The following is an 18984-nucleotide window of genomic DNA, read 5'->3' on the forward strand; positions in this document are numbered from 1 at the left end:
CAGAAGAGGAAGTCTGGGGCATCACTGGAGCACCCGGACCAGGGAGCAGGCAAAAACGCCTGCCAGGAGTGGAGTCAGGCTGCAAACTTCCCCTCGTCGTGGAGCCTTTAACCCCTTTCCTAGTCCCGGGCCGTTCAATCAGGCAGGGTCAGACTGAGAAGCAGGATCCCAGGGTCTCAAGGCCGTCCCTCACAGCTACTCTTCCATGGATGCACACATGGACGTGTATGCGTGTGCACACACATGCACGCGCGTGCACACACACCCCACCTGCCGTGCTGCTCATGCTGACTCACCCAGATCTGATGATAGGAGGTTCCTGCCCAAAAGCAGCATCAAACTTAGAGCTGGAAGGGAAACTTGGGGCTTGGGCACCTTCCCCAAGAAATTATCTTCATTATTTTACAGAAGAGGCCACTGAGGCTCACAGATCCAGTGGCCACATTTACCCAACTCCAAGCCCAGAACCCAGGCCTCTGTGGCCTCTCACAGGTCAGGAAACAGCATGGGCAGGAAGCTGCGTCCGCAAAGAGGCACTTAGGGGATGGGGCAGGGCCCGGACGGGGGGGTAGGTGGTGTCCCCAGGGACCCCCAGCCCCGGGACTCAAGCACTTGGTATCACTTAGAGCTCTGGTGTCCAGTTCACTAGCCACTAGACTCATACTTATTTAAATTAAACTTTATTAAAATTTATTTATTTATTTATCTTTAAGATTTATTATTCAGAGAGAGCACCAGCAGGGGGAGTGGCGGGTGGAGGGAGAAACAGGCTCCCCGCTGAGCAAGGACTGTCCCCCACCCCGCACCCCATGTGGGACTTGATCCCAGGACCCTGGGATCATGACCTGAGCTGAAGGCAGACACTTAGCTAACTGAACCACCCAAGCATCCTGAAATTAAAATTTAATAAAATGTTTAAAAATTCCACTTCTCTATGGCACTAGCTGTATTTGAAGTGTTCAGGAGCCACGTGTGGCTGGAGCTACAGTATAGGGGCAGTGCAGATCTAGAACATTTCCGCCGTCGCAGCATGTTGTAATGGATGGACAGGGCTGATCGGGAGAGGCAGACTGTGAGACCAGATGGTCTGAAGAAATCTGTTTCCTGGTGGAGGGCTGAGGTCCCCTTGGAAGGAAGGAGAGGAGAAGGGACAGGAGGAGGGAGGAGAAGAGCAGAGCAGAGGACGCAAGAGAAAGAGGCTGGAGAGAGGAGAGAGAACAGAGGAGGAGGGGGAGGCTGGCATGAGAGAGGAGGGGCCAGAAGGGAAGGGAAGTCCTGTGACTGTCCCTGTGGCTGAGGTCCGGCTAACTGTCCTAGTCCAGGGGGACTGACACACACCTCCCCCTGCCCTAGTCCAGAAGGGCCAGAGGACAGAGTCATAGGCCCCACACCCAGGGGCCACAGACATGGCATCTGATAGCTCTCCAGACCTAAACAGCCCAACCTGTCCCCAAACTGATGAGTCCTTGTGCCCAGGACTCTCTCCGTGCCCCAGGGTGGCTTCTGCACCCTGTGCAGAAAACAGACTGGCAGAGAGAAGCCCCTGCCCCAGGCGCTGGGAAGACCACCCCAAGGCCTTTTCATGGTTCACCGCAGCAGAAATGTCTCTTGGAGAAAAGAAGGAAGGAAGGTGAACCTAGTGAAATAAAAATGCTTCTCTTGCCAGACTGAGGGCATTTTTCAAACCAGGAGACAACACCTTCGACCAGGATTCAATTCTGTAGATAATCCGATTTGTCACTCTCTCCGGCATCCTTCTAAGCGAACGTCTGAGAGACCATAGTGAGCCAGGCAAAGAGCATCGTGTCTGAAATAAGTACCTGGGTTTGCTTCCCGTTCTGCCACCTAATGACCAGGACAAGTGGCTGAGCTCCCCTAGACTCGGTTTCCTGCTGAGCCATTGGGATGGGTGTGGAGCCCATGGACAAGGCAGGCACTCATGTGTCAGTCCCTCCCCTCCTGCCCCAGGTACTTTGCACATCTTCCCCTTGCCACCACAGCAGGAGAGGTTGTAGAGGACAAGATCCCCTGGCGGAGCTCGTGGCCAGGGAAGAGGCAGCAGCTGCAGGCCTCGGCGGAAGAGGGCACCACCACAGAGCCAAGCACGGTGTAAGGGAGGAAGCACTAGGGGAAATGCCTTTGAGGAAGGCTTCACAGAGGAAGAGAAGGGTGAACCGGGCTGGAACGAGACAGAGAATCCGAGGAGGAGAAACGTCTGAGACAGAAACCACATGAGCCACACTCCTAAGGAACCTCAACTCTCCCTGAGGAGAGGCCCCAGCCTCAGATGGGAGAAGCCTCTAGCCACAGAGCCCAGGCCTTCCCCACGTCACCTGGCCACCCCCATCCTCCCCCCCTGCAACCCCTCACCATGGCACCTGGGGTCCCGAAGTCAGGAGGGGGCTAGTGCAAGTAGCCGGTCCCTGTCTAAACAGCTTTCCACCCGCAGGCCCGGGTGTGATTCAGGAGAGATCTGGGGAGATCTAGACTGGTCTTTCAGCCAAAGTGAAGCACATCTGGGGCCACCGGAGAAATTCCAGCGACGGGGAAAGAAATTATCTCTTCTCCTCACAACTGATGTCCTTAACACAGCCCCCTTTGTTATGAGGTGTAGGCAAAAGAACAGTGGACTATGAGTCAGGAGTCTTGGAGCACAGGCCAGGACACCTGGACTCCTTTCCCAGCTCTGCCGCTGGCTGTAATCCCGGGCAAGTCACTTAACCTCTCATAGGCTTGTGTTCCCCACCTGCAAAGTGGGGGTGATCATCTTGGCCCCTTCTGCCTCCTTGTAAAAGAGGATGAGATGATACAGGGGAGCAGAAGATTCTGAAATGCCTCAGGATGGGAGAGTGCCTGACACAGGGCCAGGATGGCCCTGTTACTCTAACAACCAGAGACACCACCTCTGAGTGACTCACAGCTGTTCGCTCCCCCACTCTCCCAGACCGAACACTTGAGACCTGGGCCTCTGTATGTTCCTTCTCTACCACGGTGCCCCTAGCTGAGAGGCCAAGTGGGACTTGGGAGGAGTGCTTTTTCTGCCCAACCTCGGAAAGGACCGATTGTCTCCCAGGAAAGGGAACATGAACGTGGGATCCTGGCAAGGGGCACAGGAACCTACATTCTTGGGATCCTCTGCCCTCCACTGACCCCAATTATCTACAGATGCCTGGAGGCAGGGCTGGGCCAGCTCTCAGATGGGAACACTGAGGCTGCAGGCTGACTCACTCATGAGTGTCTTGCCACAGGCATACCGTGTCACGGTGGCCTGTGGCTTCTGTGCAGGCTCAAGAAAACCATGGTGTGAGATAGTCCCATAGCTCTGGGGAAAGCAAATCGGGCTTTCCCATCCTCACCCACCCGACCTCCCTCCTATGCCACCCATTACCAGGCCCCCCCTGAGGCCCACCCTCCCCTGGGAGGCAGGGAGGGGAGGCTTATCCCTGGCAAGCTGACCGGATTATTTATTTCCACTTGCCCATTCCATCCCAAGCGATGTCATGTACCCCCGTCCAATTTCTACAGTCAAATTTGGGAGACCTGGGGGACTTGGAACAACTTGAGTGTCTCACGGAGCTGATCCTGGGAACACAGGGGCAAGTGTCTCTTTAAAAATACTCCCTGCATAGCAGGTCACACTGGCCTGCAGCCACATCACCCCGGGCTGTGATCTCACCAAGCTCCAGGAAGCCAAACAGGGTCAGGCTTGGCTAGTCCCAGAGCAGACCTCCCAAGCAAAACACAGGTGTTGCTGGTGATTCAGCAGGCGGAGCCCCTCCCTCCACGAGTCTCGCTCTTCTCAGGTGTTGGATGATGCTGGGAGCTCCTATCAGTACCGGGGCAGGAGGGGGCGTGGCACCGGCACCCGGCGCTCCGTGCTCAGTGCTCTTTCTCCGAGCCACGTGTTACAAGTGTCGACACGGCTCTGAAGATGCTTCCTCCCTCACCAACCCCTGCCTACTTCCTAAGGTTGGTCGGCCATCGACCTAAATTCCCGCAGCTGTTTCAAACAGATAAGGGATGGAGGAGGGGAAGGCAGCCTCTGAAGGGCCTCAGGCTCAGGAACCAACAGGACCCCATTCCCAAACAGCTGGGGTCTGTGGCTACCACCAGGCCCTGGGCCTCAGCCCTCAGGATGGTCCCTTCTGGTTTGGGAATGGGTGAGGATGAAAGGGGTCCATGAAATGAGGGCGGTCATTAGCCTGCTTTATGAGTACATAGTATTCATTACACCCCAACCCCGTCATTAGAGGCCGTGGCAGGAGAGAGCTCAGGGCCCCTTCTTTATTACAGTAAAAACTGAGGGCTTTCTCCCCCAAAGGGAACTCTGCTTCTGCTTCCCAGCAAGGGCTCCCGCCCAGAAGGTCAGGAGCCTCCATGATGCCAGGCCCGACTCTGTCCCTGTCCTGCTCCTCCATCCCTTCAGGGAAGGATCCAGCAACTCAAGGAGGTGACAGGGGCCTGGGGATGAGGAGGGCTGGAAATCGGCTGTTCCAATCCAGTGCACAGTTCTCCCTCCCCTCTACCCATCAAGCACCACTATCAGGGGGACAATCTATCTGCTTCTTCCAGGAAGCCTTCCCTGCTCTAAGTCCTCTTCTTAGCATGCATCCCATCTGTAATTACTTGCTTCATTCCGCCTTCCTGCCAGACTGTAAATCACTTGCACACCCGCACTGCACTTGGCACCTAGCAGGACCTCAATAAATGTGGGCTGCATGGACATCAGCCAGGAGCCAGGGCAGGTGACCTAGCAGAGAAGGAGGCATTCTCCATAGGTGCATCCTTCTCTCTCTCTGCCTTTTCCCACAGTGAGAATGATCTGGGAACCCGCTGCTTTCTTAAGGCCGCAGTCAGCAAGTAACTAAAAAACCATTGTCTAGACAGTACCCCCACTTACCTCCTAAATGTAACCCTTTTCCCCAAATCCCACTGAGCACCTGCTCACATCTTTCCTTGCCATCTGCCCCCTTCGTCCAGGGGAGCACCCAGGGAGAGAGTCCAGAGGGGCCAAGCCGTCTCCTGTGGGCCAGCCCTTCGTGCATGACAGCCCCGCAGGCTGGGGGCTGGCGCTGGCGAGGGCTGGGGGCTTGCCCTCTTCCCCATTAGGGCTGGAAGCGCAGCGATAATAGGTTGGAGCCCACCCTGCTGGCGCGGGCCGTGGAGGCGGAATGGAGCGTGGCCAGACCCCACAGAGAGGAGGCAGATTAATCAGCTGTCATTTGTGTTCATTAAAGACCCCTTGCTCTGCGCCTCAGCCGCAGATGCTGGAGCGATTGACTGCTCACAACAAAAAGTTCTGGGGACAAGTTTGTCTCAGCTCCCTGTGGCATGGCCTGGGGACAGTTCTGGCAGCCTAGAAGCCCGGATTCCTTGGGTAGAAGGCCTCTGAAGTCCAGCTACACGCGTGGGGAATTGGAAGGAGACACTCAACCCCCGATCGGGAAGCTTGGGGAGTCAGCAGCTGGGGAGGCCCCTTGACCCTCTTTGGGATTCTTCCCTGCTGTCACCCTGTCCCCTTTCCTCCCATCTCCTCATGGCCCTGGGCACTGTCACCTGGAACTGCTGGGCCCTCCTTGGAGTTGTGCAAAGGCTCATTTCAACATACTTGGAGACTGATGATGATGCCCATGGGGCGGGAGGCCAAGCACGGGACCTGCCCCAAGCCCGGCTTGCCGCCCATCTTCCCACCCGCCTGTGGGGCTCAGCCCAGAAGCCCTCCATACGTGAGCTTCACTAGAGGGGCAGTATGGGGAGCCAGTGGTCGCGGACCCTGCGGGAAAGGGGCCCGCAGACTCCCTTCCACTCCCTGAGGTTATGTCCATCCCCACACATTCCAGAGACAGACCAACTGGGAGGTCACGGTGTTTACTGAGCTCAGTCTCGGTTGTTTTTTCATTGTAATTGCCAAGCTCCCCAGATTGGCATTTGCCTGCCGGGCTCTGTAAAAGGTGACACAAGAGAATGAGAGCCAGCCCTGGGCCTGGCAGGCCCCCGGTGGGCCCCATGTGCTGTTCCCTTGGCCCAGATGAACTAGCCTGGCCTGAGTCGGGCAGGCAGGGGCACAAAAGCCCACTGCGGGTCCCAGGCATGGCTGAGGAGCAAGAGGGCAGACTGTCAGCTCACCAGTGATGACAGGTTTACCTGCTCATCTCTGTGGGGAAGGAGCTGACGGAGACCCTTCGTACCAGGCCTCCTGCTAGGACCAGGACCCTAGAGCAGACCCTGACCCCCAGACCTGTGCAGCCTCACACAGCGCCCTCCTCTGGTCTACAAGCTACAAGGAAAAGCAAGGCTCTTGTCTCTTTTGTTTCTCCCTCTACCCCCATGGAGGTCCCTGAAAACCTGGGGAATAAAGGTTCCCCGAACAGGGTCAGGAGTGAGGAGCATGATCAGGGGAAGGGGGCCCCATGGGCTTGTCAACAACCACCCCCCGACAGTACCCATCAGACTATCCCCAGGTGTGGCCACACAGTGAAAGGGCCTGCCCTGCCCAACACCAGAAACCCAAAGGCTCCGAACAGCAAGAGACACTGAGAGTCACTGATCTGGGGCTGCTTCTGCAGCTCCAGGCCGGTTTAGAGGGGAGGAGATGTGCCTGGTGCCTCCCAGTCCCAGCTGAGCCCCTGTCCTTCCAGTGCACCCAATCTCCTCTGACCGCCCAGGAGCCTGACGGTCCAAAGAATCTGACTTGAGAGCTGGGGCCACTTCAGGGCCAATTAGTCATGCCCGGAAAGGGGGATTGCAAGGGCTCCAAAACCTGAGAGAGACCTGTGAGAGACCGGACCTTGGACCACTGCTGCATCCACAGGTCTGAGGCAACGTCCCCCACCCAGTTCAGCGAGCCCAGGGAAAGTGGTCTGGCAGGTCTGAGAGCAGGACTCTGGGGTAGGGCTTCTCAAACGCATCAGAATCACCGCAGGTTCTTGTTAAAAGGAAGATTCTGATTCCCAGCTCTGGGGTGGAGCCGGAGATTCTGCATTTCTGACAAGCGTGACGGTGACGGTGACGGGTGACCGCTGCTGCTGTTTCAGTAGCCAGGGGCTAGGGAACCGGGGCCAAGTTCACCATCAGCCCCTATGAAAAGAACAAGATGAGATTTGAATGAGATTTAACCGTTTCTACCTATTGCCACATTTCCTCATGAGGACAGGGTTTCCCAGAACCACCCAGATCTCACCAGCATCTTTTCTTCTTTCATCTCAAAATCCTGATCCCCAAGCTTTCTTCCAGGAAGTCCATCTGTCTATCCACTGCTTGCTTGCTTGCTTGCTTGCTTCCTTCCTTCCTTCCCTCCTTTCTTCTTTCTCACAAGGTAGCCCCAGGCCTGAGCTCTCTGGTAAGGAACAGAGAGGCCCAAAAGCACAGGCTGTGTTTCATCTCCCCACTAGACCTGAAGCCTGAAGTAGGGCAGAGGAGGAAGAGAAAGCGGAGAACAGAGCTCAGGAGCCTGACTCCCACCACTGCTACCCGCGTTTCCCCAGGAGGCTGGAGGGCTCACGATGACTGGGCAGGCCCCCACCCCCCCACACACACCCGACCCCATGCTCCCAAGTCCCCAGCCTTGTGGCCTGCTTCTCTAGAACTACCAGCATGTCTTGGGTGGCATGTGCGGAGAACAGCAAGGCCCAGAGGCTGCTGGCTGGTGCCTGGTTGACAGCTGAGAACAGGACAGGACAGGATCCGGGTGGTGAGAAACCTCTTCAGCAGAAAGAGAGGAGATGGAGGGACTAGTAGAACCAGAAGCAGGTGAAGAGGCTGAGCCAGGCACTATGAACAGCGTCCCAGCCGTTGGTGAAGGTGGTCTCCACTCCACAGAACCTGGGAGAGGGGGTGTCATGAAGCTCTCACAGCCACTCTGGAGAGGTCCAGATGCCAGTGCCACCAATGGTCCACAAGCCCTGGGGTACCCTCCCAAGGCCAGGAGGGCGCTAGGGGGCTGCTGGGCCTCCTTGGTCCAGCTGGAGCTGGGAAGCAGAGGTCTGGCCCGCCACCCACCCCCAAGCTTTTTGGCCCTCCCCAGTGCCTCCTGTCCCCCTCCTGGGGTTGCAGCCACCCAGCCAGAAAGACTGGCTGCTGGAGATGAGAGATGGGAGCCGTAGATAAACACCAGTCCTAAGGAGGTAGCCTTGCAGCTCCCTCCCTCTGGAGGCTGCAGTTTCCCAAGCCCTGTTTGTTTGGGGGATTAACTGCAGTCATTTCCCAATTCTGCCTCTGTGCTGCACGGAGAGGGGAGCAGGCCAACCCCAGCTCTGCACTCCTGGGGCAGGGGGAGGGGCAGGGCTGGTGCTCCCACCCAGTTGATCACCTCTCCCGCCAGGGCTCCCCTTCCCTCCCCCATCCCCACCCCAGGGGCTCTCACAGAGGAGCAGAACAGCTCAGTTCTTACTCACAAACAACAGTCCTAATCAGTCATCTCTTTGTCCTGGACTCCTGCCAGGGGACTGGAGATTCCCACACTCCCTGGTCCTAATCCCAAAGTCCAAGTTAGCTTCCTCCTAAACCCCCCCTCCCCCCCCACCCGCTCCCTGCCGCCCCTTCCCAATGCCCCATCACCCTGGTCTTCCTAGTGTGCTCAGCCCCTGACACACCCACCAACACAGGGTGGCCTGGGAGAGGGAGTGTGTGTGAGCATGTGTTTGTGAGTGTGTGTGTGTGTGCTTTGTGAATATGTATGTGTGACCATGTACAACTGCATATAATGTGAGTACGTGTGTGTGCATGAGTGTGCATCTGTATAATTGTATTTGTGTGAATATGCGAGTATATTGGTGTGTATGCATGTATATGTATATGCATATGTGAGGATGTATTGTATGAGCATATCATGTTGGTGTGTGAGTGTGCATGTGTGAGATGCGTGTATGCGTACAAGCACGTTGTATATATGAGTGTGAACATACACATATGGGAGTGCGTGACTTAAGACTGAGCTTAAGTGCACAAGTGCAGAGAGCTGTGTATCAGCATGCATGCTGAGCGTGTGAGCGCGTGTGTGCATGTGTGTGTGGCCGTGGACACGTGTATGTGCATGTGCATGTGTGGGGGTGCATATGCGTAAGTAAGCGTGACAGCTGTGTGTGTGCGCGTAAGCATGTTGTGTTTATACACGAGCACGTGTGTGGCTGTGAACATGTATGTGTGTGAGGGTGTGTGTGGGCACGTGCACTTAAGTGTGTGAGTGTGGGGGCTGTGTGTGAACACATTGAGTATGCATGTGAGTGATGTGTGTGCACAAATGGGGGGCCATGAGTGTGCGAACATGGGTGAGGGTGTGTGAATGAGTGTGACTTGCTGTCCTCCCCTTCTCCAACTTTCACCGTGCCCCACCCCTGGACTCCCCCAGACCCTGCCTGCAAATAACCTGCAGGCATTCTCTTCACTTCTCTTCTTCCCCTCCTGCTCCCAGGCTTCTGGGCCTCTGTCTCACCCGTCTGCCCCCCCCCCCCCCCCCCCCCACCAGTTTTGGAAAAGTCTTGCCCACTGTTTTGCTTCCCTTGCTGGTTTCTAGCCCGGTTTCCACCTGACAGCAGAGCCCTGGCATCCTCCAGCCTCCCCCACCCAGGATCCTCGGTCTGCCCATTGGAGCTGGGACCCCTGTCCGAGCCTCCCCATAGGGGGCTGGGGACCCCCATCGGAGCCACTCCTCCCCGACAGCTCTCTCTCCTGTCCGTGGCTTTCTCTGTCTGTGAGTGTGTATGTCGCTGTGGATGGGGGAAGAGACAGGAGCAGGGAGCTCGAGAAGGAAGGAGGCTGGGCTCAGATGGTGTCATTAAGAGATATTAATGCCCCTCATCAAGGCATATTAATAAACATTATGTACCATGCGCTCGGCACACCCCGGGTGAGTGCAGACCCAGCAGGAGGGGCCCACGTTCACAGCTGAGTAACCTCCAAGCCCACGGCACCACCATTAGCCTCATGAGCTTGACCTGCCAGGAGACTCGTGGGGACTGCCACGGCAAGAGGGGGCAGGCGGGATGGGTACCCTGTCTCCTCCCCACCCCACCGCCACCACACCCTTCCCCCCACTGGGCAGCCCCAGGGAAGGGAAACCACAATGACCCTTGCACCGGGACAGCACTGTGGGACTTGAGAATATTCCTAATTTCATCTTTACAACAGCCCCATGGGGAAACCAGGCGGACATCAGTCCCGTTTCCACTTCACAGGTACGGAAGCAGAGACTCTGAGGAAGTTAAGTGTCTTGCTCACAGTCATGCAGCTGATTGGTAATGACATTGGACTGAAGCCCAGTTTGCCCTTTTGGTGGCTGTGTGAACAGCTCAGTCACTAATACAGCAGGGCTGCTTTTCACTGGACGGCACTGCTTCCCCGGTTCCGCAGCCGCCAAAAATCAGACCATGAAGGCACAACTCCTTCAGTAGGGCAGGCGGCTTCTGTCCACCCAGGGGGCACGGGGGGGGCGGTCTCCTGAGGGTCCTGCTCCTTATCAGGAAATGCCCGGGAAGGCGGGGACCAGAGGGAGCCAACTTGTGTAAAGATGCTGGCGAAATGCCTGGGCCTTGCCGGCACCGGGCAAGAGGTGTTTCCCTTTCTTTATGTGGTGACCATGACCACATAAATATTAAATTATTGGCTCCTAAGGAAGTTTGAGCAGGCAGAAGGCCAAAGGGCCCATGCGTTTTATTTGTTTTTCAGCATTTACAGTCTGGCGCTGTAGCAGGGCGCGAAATGGGTTATTCACCGAGTCAACCGCAGTGGTGTTTAAAATTACATAAGGTAGTCTCCGTGTGTGTGTTTAAGAAGATAAGAACCATTGTTGAATAAGATCAGTAGCCAAAATAGTTAAGATGAAAGGAGCTGGGGAGAACTACAAGGATAAGAGTGACGAGATCAGGGAAGCGCGCTTACGGAGAACAGCCAATTCGCCCGGCAATTCCAGATAACTGAGGCGCTCCGCAGACCTGCAGTCGATGCTGAACGCCTCCGCTTTTGGTCCATTATCTAGAAATGGCAGTCTTAGTCCCAAGTCACATTAAGGCATGATAATTATATTTAGCTGTTAACTCATGATACTTGCTCTCCAGCTATCTTAGTATATTTGTCTATTTCTAAGTGGACTGGGTTCAGTAAGACCGCCATTGTGTCCTTTATTCTGTTTTCTTTCCCACTCCCACTCTGTCACCCTGCCCCAGAGATGCAGCCAGAGGGTACATGACCTGTGACAGGCAAGTGTCAAAGAGCAATGTCTCCTCCTTCTCCTGAGGTCCAGACCAGTCTGTGAGCTTCAGAGACGGAAAGCAACTCGGGGCGAGTTTCCCCGAACAGGGTGTCAGACAGGAGTTCACCTAATGCAGGCCCCAGAGGGGACTGGGGCTCAGAGCTGGCACCTGTGTGACAAGCCACTTTGAGACCCAGATGCAAAGAATGGAGCCGTGGTGTTCTCAGAGGACTTATCTCTACACAGAATGATCTAGAGGTTTCTTTTTCTTTCTGGTTGGGGTATGTGTGTGTGTGTGTGTGTGTGTGTGTGTTTTTCCCTGTGTTTTCAACCTTTTCTACAATGAGCATACAGTACTTTAATGATCTGAAACAAAGTTATCATTTGTACGGGGAGGTGTTTGAGGGCCCCAGACCCACCCGCTCGGAATGAGGTCGTGGTGATGGAGTTTAGCTCCATGCAGCTCTGACCTGCCCCCTGGGCCGTGCTCCAAGGCCTGACTCTGTCCAGATACTTTGTTGACCAGAGGCAGCTTCCCTGACCCCCTCTGATGACTCTCCTGGGTACACGCTGCTGAGCGTGGGGAAGAAGTCTTGCCTACAGTCTGTGGACCCACAGTTCAGGCTGCTGGTGGCTTTGACTCTCAGAAGCATGGCCTGCCATTCAAACCTAACTCTGGCTTACATTTCCAGCCTTACCTTGAGCTTTCTTCCAGACCCACTGCTGTCTTCACATCTTGTTTGCATATTTATACATTGTTGGTGCAGCTCCCTCAAGTTACACTGCCCCTCCCCTATCTGGTCCACTGGAAAACTAAAAAAACTCCTACACATCCTTCAAGGCCCAGATAGAGTACAGCCTCCTCTCGACAGCCTTTCCCGATCACTGCCCCCAAGCAGGTACAACTTCTGTTCTCGGAGCTCCCCCAGCACTTCCTGTAGATTTCCAGTTATTTAGGCCCGTAATAGAGTTATTTCTTTGTTGACCGATCTACTGCACTGGACCGGCACCGTGAAATGTGCCTCGTTCATATCTCTGTGTCCAGCCCAGGGCTCCTCGTTCATTGACTCATCATCTCCCCATCTCCGCAGCCCTCATTCCTCAGGGCCAGCTCTACGCTAGATATTATCACACACACACAGGTGCGAGACAGCGTGACTTATCTGGAAACCACATGCCCTTCCACGCTGCCTGGAACAAAGGGCCTGGACAGCCTGTACTTTTTAAGCTGCAGACAGCCTTGACCTTGGCCTTGGGAAATTTTGCCTCTTCACCCAGTGTCAGGAAGAATGGGAAAGCCCTGGGTGAAGCTCTTCTTTCTCCTCCGGGTAACTGCTTAGTTACAAGAAGCAGATAATTCCCCCTCGGCTATATCCCACCTCTCCCCATTTTTGGTAACTGGAGACCCAGGAGGTAACTGACCCCAGATCTGAAGCCAAACTAGGAGTCAAAACCCAGGGGTCTGTTACCAGCCCCTGCCAAGACACCAAATCTTCAGGCTACCCCCCACTGGCACTTTCTAAACACTCTTCACCCCCAGCCCCACTGCCCATGAAGGTGCCAGGAAGAAGCCGCTGGGGTCTTTGAGGTTAACCCTTCTTGAGGGAAGCCGGTGCACAGAATAACTGGCTGTCCTACACCCTGGAGTCCAGAGCCCTCAGCCACCAGGAGAGCTCAGGTGCGTGACTCCTCCTCACCGCGGACTCACCGACCTCAGTGGCCGAGGCCGGCCCTCCTTTCCCTGGCCTCAGGGCAAAAAAAGCAGGCCACGGGATTAATTGATCACAGCCTCTCCCTTGAAGCAGGCACGGGTCTCCAGGGCTGGGCCCTCTGCAAGCCGGTGTTTGGCGGCCTGGCAGCTGTGGCCCCTGGAGACCTCAGAGCCTGGGAGCTGTTGGTGCGTTCCACTTACTTACCCCTTCTTAACTGCAGAATACACAGATTGCTCGGGAGCACTTCTGCAATCTTGTGCCTTTTCCTGGATCCCTTGCCACTCGGCAGCTAGCAGGCCCCTGTGCAAAACAGCAAGGAGCCTTCTCATTTGGTACCAGTATCAGAGAGCCTGGAATTCTGCTTCTGTGTTCCCTATTTTTCCCTCCCGCCTCCCCCCACCCAGTGCTGTTTCATTCATGTCTGCCTTCCCTGTCCCTTATCCCCACAATACCTTTCAAGTCCAGGACTCTTCTGACAGTCCCCCCCCCCCCCCCCCCAACCCGGAGATCAGGAAGTGAATCTTCCCCACTCGGCCGAGGCTGGCAGTCAGGCAGGGGAAGTGATTGAATCCTGTCTAAGATGGGAAGAAGTGGGTGAAGAGATTAAATCATCTCCTGCAGACTCTAGGAAATGTGCTGCTGACCCTCTACTCCAGGGGTCAGCGAGCCCGAGCACCTGGGGCCTTCGCAAATGCCCAGGTGGGCGGACAGTTACCTGTAGGTAATTGAAGGGGAATGAGGACACCGGGCTGGCCGTCTCTGTTGGGCCCAGCGCTGAGCCGGGCCCTTTCCCATCCACCAGATCTCACAACCTAAATCTGGCCCCCGTGTCGCAGGTAGGCTTGACCTAAGGCTTCTCCAGGCTGGGGAAGGGGAGCCCCGGGACCCGTGATTCTCAAGAAGCTGATGCCATGCCCAAGAAACAAAGGATAGCAGTGTCTTTCATCTAACTGGCTTGTCTGTTTGTGCTACTCCAAAAGCTTAATGTATCAGGGACCTCTGCGACCCGCCCTGGGACGGCGGAAGGATCGGAGTCCGGACAGTGGTGGTGTGTCCCATCAGAAGAGAATGGGACGGAAAGCCAGGAGGAGGGGCTTCTTCTAGTCTTGGCCTCAAGGCCAGCTACCTGTGACACACTGAACAAAGCCTTCATTCCTCTCTCCACTCCTTCCACAGATGTGTGTTAGGCCCGTAGTGTTTTAGCTTGGGTTGCCCCAAAGCAGAGCTCCAGACAAGGAGTCTCGTACAAGTAATGAATTTTCAAAGGGATGCGAGGAAGCCCCAATAAGGGACAGGGTGAGAAGGGAAAAAGGAGGGCACTCAGTTGAGGCTCATGGACAAACAAGTTCTACTCTGGGTGCCCAGAGCCGGTACGAAATCGCAGCCCCATCACTTCCCCAAGAGGGGAGGAACTGCAATATTTATGCACCATTTCCCATCAGCCCTTGGTTAGGAGCTGTTGCCAGGGGACGTTAACACCCTAGCATGTCTGCCCTATTGTGCAGGTGGTGAAGCAGGCCCTGGAGGCCAGAGGAGGCCCTGGGACCAGGTGAAGCAGATTGGAAGGAGAGCTGGAGAGCACCAAGGTGGCAAGGGCTGGGGAGTGAGCCTGGGCACTGACAACGTCCATGGCTCTGTGCCAAGCATCTTAAGGGCTACAGAGATGGGCAGGATGCTATCCCTGCCCTTGAGAGACTAAGCTCCTCTGGGTTTCCTTCCACTGAATTTGGAGACTGAGCTCTGCCCTTCCTCAGCAAGGGCTGCCGTGAGATGGATGCATCGGTTAGAGCCCTGGAGAAGAAGAACTAAAAGCTCATTGCCAATGTCCGATAACAGTAGTGGGGAGCAGACCCCAGCTTCCAGCACTGTGCCCTCTACTTGATCGGAGCAAGTCTGGTGGGGCAGTCTGTATCTACCCTGGGCCAAGACTGGAGTGGCCATGACTCTCGGTCAAGTTTCAACTCCTCCTAAGCATCTGACATGCCAGGTCCAAACTAAGTTGACAGAGAAGACGTGAGCTCTGAGGTCGGAGGGGTGGAAAGGAAATCTCACGTCTGTAAACCCAGAAATTCCTCTGAACTGTCCATAGAGCCAAGCTTCTTCTCTGCAATTAGAATAACGTGTGACTCTTTCTATGCCAGTCGTGCACATCTCTGCCATGCACACACACACACACACACACACACACACGTGTGCACACACACACCGGGGACCAACTTCTAAGAAAAAGAAGAGACTTTTTTTTTAATATCCTGAGTGTTTAAGGGTCCTACTGAACAACCTTTCACCCCTTCCTTTCTTCCCCTTGACAGAGGATGCTGATTAGGAAAAGAGTTGCCTCCCCAAGGTCATCTAGTCTTGGACACTTAGAAGGACCCTGAACATCCTCCCAAGCACACTGCCCTCACACCTCAGGGGTTCCTGTCCCGCTATCCTCAAAAAGCAACCCTGGTCTTTTCCGTGTTCCTGAGGATCAGAAACCCGACAATTTCTACACTGTTTATAATTTCTATAATTATTTCCTTTTTTTAACCTTAGCATTTAGACAAGCTCCTTTTGAAAATGTCAATCTGTCTTAGCGTATAGTAAGGGAAAGGAGGTTTTGTCTGGGCTGGGCCCGTCTCAAAGAGGAAAAGTGTACCTGGAGGAGGGGGGAAGGCCAGGGAGGAAGCCAAGGTTGGGGGAGCTCTCAGCAGCCCCTCTCCCACTTGCATGCCCTCTTTCCAAAACTCTTGTCTGCTCAGACTGCTCTGTCCCTCAAATGCTGGGTTCATTGCCCACCCTCAAGACCCTTTCCTCAGTCCTGTCTTCCTAGGAAGTGTTCAGAATCAGAGATTCCCCCCCGCCCCGCTCCACTAGAATGTTCCAGAATCTCATCCATCCCCAGAAATTTCCGGGTTCCTAAGGTCATCTCAGGCTAAATGAGGTACTCCGATCCGTGAAGACTCTTGGGGAGAGCTCAGGATTTCATATGGGGGTGGGGGGCTGGGGGCAGGGAACCATGTAGCCATTTCCACTGTGGCCCCAGGCCTCTAGGTAATATCTATGTATTTTAATAACAGTCTTCCTAAAGCCGTGCTGCTTGGAGAAGTGATGGGATTGTCGTAGAAAAAAAGCATAAGATGGCACTATGGGTCAAAAGACATGAGATCCTGAGCTAGTGGATCTCAAAGGTCAAAGGATCTAGGCTTCTTCCTCCTGGAATATTCTGGGATTCTCCCACTCACTACTCTGTGGCTCTGGACAAGCAGTTTGAGCCCCTTGGAGAGTCAATTTTCTTACCCTTTGAGTTTGGTTTCCTAAGACCCTATCACATACTGATCGTGTGGTAGAAATTTTAGCACACCCCCCCCCCACTCCCCAGAACACACCAGTGAGGGAAGGTTTGTGGCCAAAGGGAGTTTAGCCAATCTTCAACCCAGCTTGAATAAATACCAGCCACACTGACCACAGGCTCTTCGGGGAAGGCCCCTCTGCAGCCTGGTCCTTCTTTAGAGACTTCCTTCCCTGCTCATCCTTCCAAGGACCAGCACCAGTCCATAGGACAAGCTCCAGAGAGACCCTAAGAACTCAAGCCGTCAATGCCCTCTGCTCCCGGCTCCCCCAGCAGCTGCCTCAGCCGAGCTCAAGGGCAGCTCCACCAGGGAAGGCGAGCAGGAAGGGCCCCTGGCTTTACTCCCTGAATCCACATCTGTCTTTGCCAAGCTGGCCCCGGTAGATGAGAAAAGACTCCCCGGAGTGAAAGGGAGGGGAAAGGGAGTCTTTCCACCCTGATCAAGGCTACGATCAGACTTTCCACCCCGTTCTGCACAAACTCACTGACCTTATGGGCCCAGCAACCACCCCCAGCCCGCCCTCCCAGCCCTCCCTGCACTCACTCAGAGGAGAGAGGCCTGTTTATCACTCTGGGTGGGACCCAAGCCTGTGGGGAATTGAAAAGAAAGAGCCAGCTTAAGTTGCTATTGTTTTGTTTAAACAAACCGCTGGCTGGGCTGACTTGGAGACAAGTGAGGGGGAGGCTGGGAGCTCGCAGCAGGCTGGGCTGAGCTGCCCTGGGGCTTAGCCCCCATCTCTCTCAGTCATGCTAGAGCCACCAGAGAGCCAGACAGCTATTTTGGGAGAGAGACTGCTAGGGCTTGGGCCCTCACATTGTTTCCTGAGAGAGACAGGTATCAAGGAAAGGGGCCTCTGTTCCCCGACCCCTTTCCCCTACCCTGGTGACCCCTGGCTTCTCAACCCGCAGGTCACAGCGGGGGCCCCATGCCACGGGTAAGACAGGGCCTAATACTGGGGGCGGCGGGGGGGGAACCCTGCTGAAAGCAGGCCAAGGCAGAGCTGGCATGCTTGGATGTTCCTGAGCAGAGAAGACGGCATGAGGGGGGCTGGCGGGGTGCCAGGGGACAGAGATCTTGAATGCTCAGGCTGAGGACAACCAAGTGGGAAGGGTGCCCAAGGTGGAGGGGCCCATTCTGCAGTCTCAGTCTCCCCCACCCCCCAACACTCTCTCCCAACCAGAGGTAACATAGACAGGGATGAGCCTTGGGGAGGGGATGTTCTGGCCAAGGAGGCCCAAAATAAGAACAGTTGGCAGGCTACAGCCCAAAGTGGAAAAGATGGGGGGAGGGTACTTCAAGAAGAGGGGTAGGTGGGGCTTTAATTCTGTAGAAGGTAAACCGCCCTAGGAGTTGGGTCACCCAGCTGACCCTGAGAGCCTCTGCAGAGAAATGAGAGGGAATCTCACAGCTCCCCCTCCCAAAGCCTTATCCCGAGGACCTCTGCCAGGGGAAGGAGCCAAGGCTGGACCAGGAGGGCTCGGTGGAAAGATGGCCAGGGCACAGTTAGGTGTTGGCAGAAGCAATGAAGAGCCATGCTAATCACCATCATTAAGGCCATAAAACCCCACACCTAGGGGCCCCCGAGCTGTGGCACAGACCCAGGGGCCCGGCTCCAGTCCCTTTCATCTGAGCATCTCCCGGTCCTGCACAAACAATAATTAGCACCCGCCCCCGGGATCGCCTCATTATCCCACAGACGCAGAGCAGAGGGGAGGAGGAAGGGGAAGGAAGAAGAGGGAAACTGAGGCCAAACAATCTGCCCAGGGGTTGTGGGCTGAGTCCAGTCAAGGCTGGGGAAGAAACTGCCTCAGAATCAGCAGTCCAGCCTCCTTCTGCCATCCCTGCCCTTCTGGTTCCTCAGGCAGCCACTGGCCTAATGTGCTGAAGGCCCCAAAGAGAGCCTAGCAAGGCTGTGAGCATTGTCAGCCCCTGCGTTTGAGCTCACCAGACCCCACAGGCAGAGACTGTGTCCTGTGCCCAGTCTGGGGACGCAGATGATGGGAGTGGAGCCGCCCTTCCTGTGAGCAGAGGAGGAGTGGAGCTCTCCTTCTCCAGGGGACAGGGGAGTCCATCTTTCACCCCCAGGCCACCCTCAGCAATGCCTGTGTCTGTCCTCTCTCCCTGGACCCCCTAAGGCACCATTCTAAGCCCCAGAGCCCGTTCTGGAATGTGTCCCAAGAGCAGTCATACCCGTGCCTACTCTTCTATCTTACTCCCTCAGGGAGAGAAAGAAGTCCTCAAAACCCGCTTGGACTGAGGTGTGGCCGTGTGGCCTTCTGCTGCCTCAGGAGTAACCCACACCTGTGCCTGTCTCTGATTGCAGGGCGTTGATATAAAGAAAGGGAAGATCCAGGGCCAGGAGCTGTCACGTGAGTACGACCCTCCCCCACCCCTTGCCCCAGCTGGGGCAACGACATGACCACAAGAACCATAACAATGCAACTTAATGTTGAGACTTGGTGGTGTGAAAGTGCCCAGTGACCCAGGAGTTGACTCTTCCTCGCTCCTTGAGTTCATTTAATGGCCTCTAAAGGCTGCTGTCTTCATTTGAAAGAGAATGAAAGGCAGTCATGACCCCACTGTCCCTCAGCTCACGAAGATTAAGGGGTGAGGCCAGCATTAAATGCAGGGGTCTGCTCTCCTGGAGGGACTGGAGTCCTTCCCTTCCCTGGGCCTGCCTCCCTGTGTTCCTTGTACCCAGTGCCATGATGTGCTTGCATGGGACCCCATAGACCTCCCTTTTCTCTGATGC

General features: G+C 55.4%; 1 protein-coding gene across 1 annotated transcript in view; it reads left to right on the top strand.

The window, feature by feature from the left end:
- Positions 1-18984, top strand: part of PEBP4 (phosphatidylethanolamine binding protein 4) — a 208049-nt gene that overhangs the window by 176909 nt on the left and 12156 nt on the right. Inside the window, exon 5 of the mRNA XM_032855822.1 lies at positions 18556-18601. Coding sequence (XP_032711713.1) covers positions 18556-18601 — 46 coding nt within the window. The remainder of the gene's footprint in view (positions 1-18555; positions 18602-18984) is intronic.

The sequence above is a fragment of the Lontra canadensis genome, unplaced genomic scaffold, assembly GCF_010015895.1.
Source record: "Lontra canadensis isolate GAN:19392208 unplaced genomic scaffold, GSC_riverotter_1.0 scaffold10, whole genome shotgun sequence".
Classification (NCBI taxonomy): domain Eukaryota; kingdom Metazoa; phylum Chordata; class Mammalia; order Carnivora; family Mustelidae; genus Lontra; species Lontra canadensis.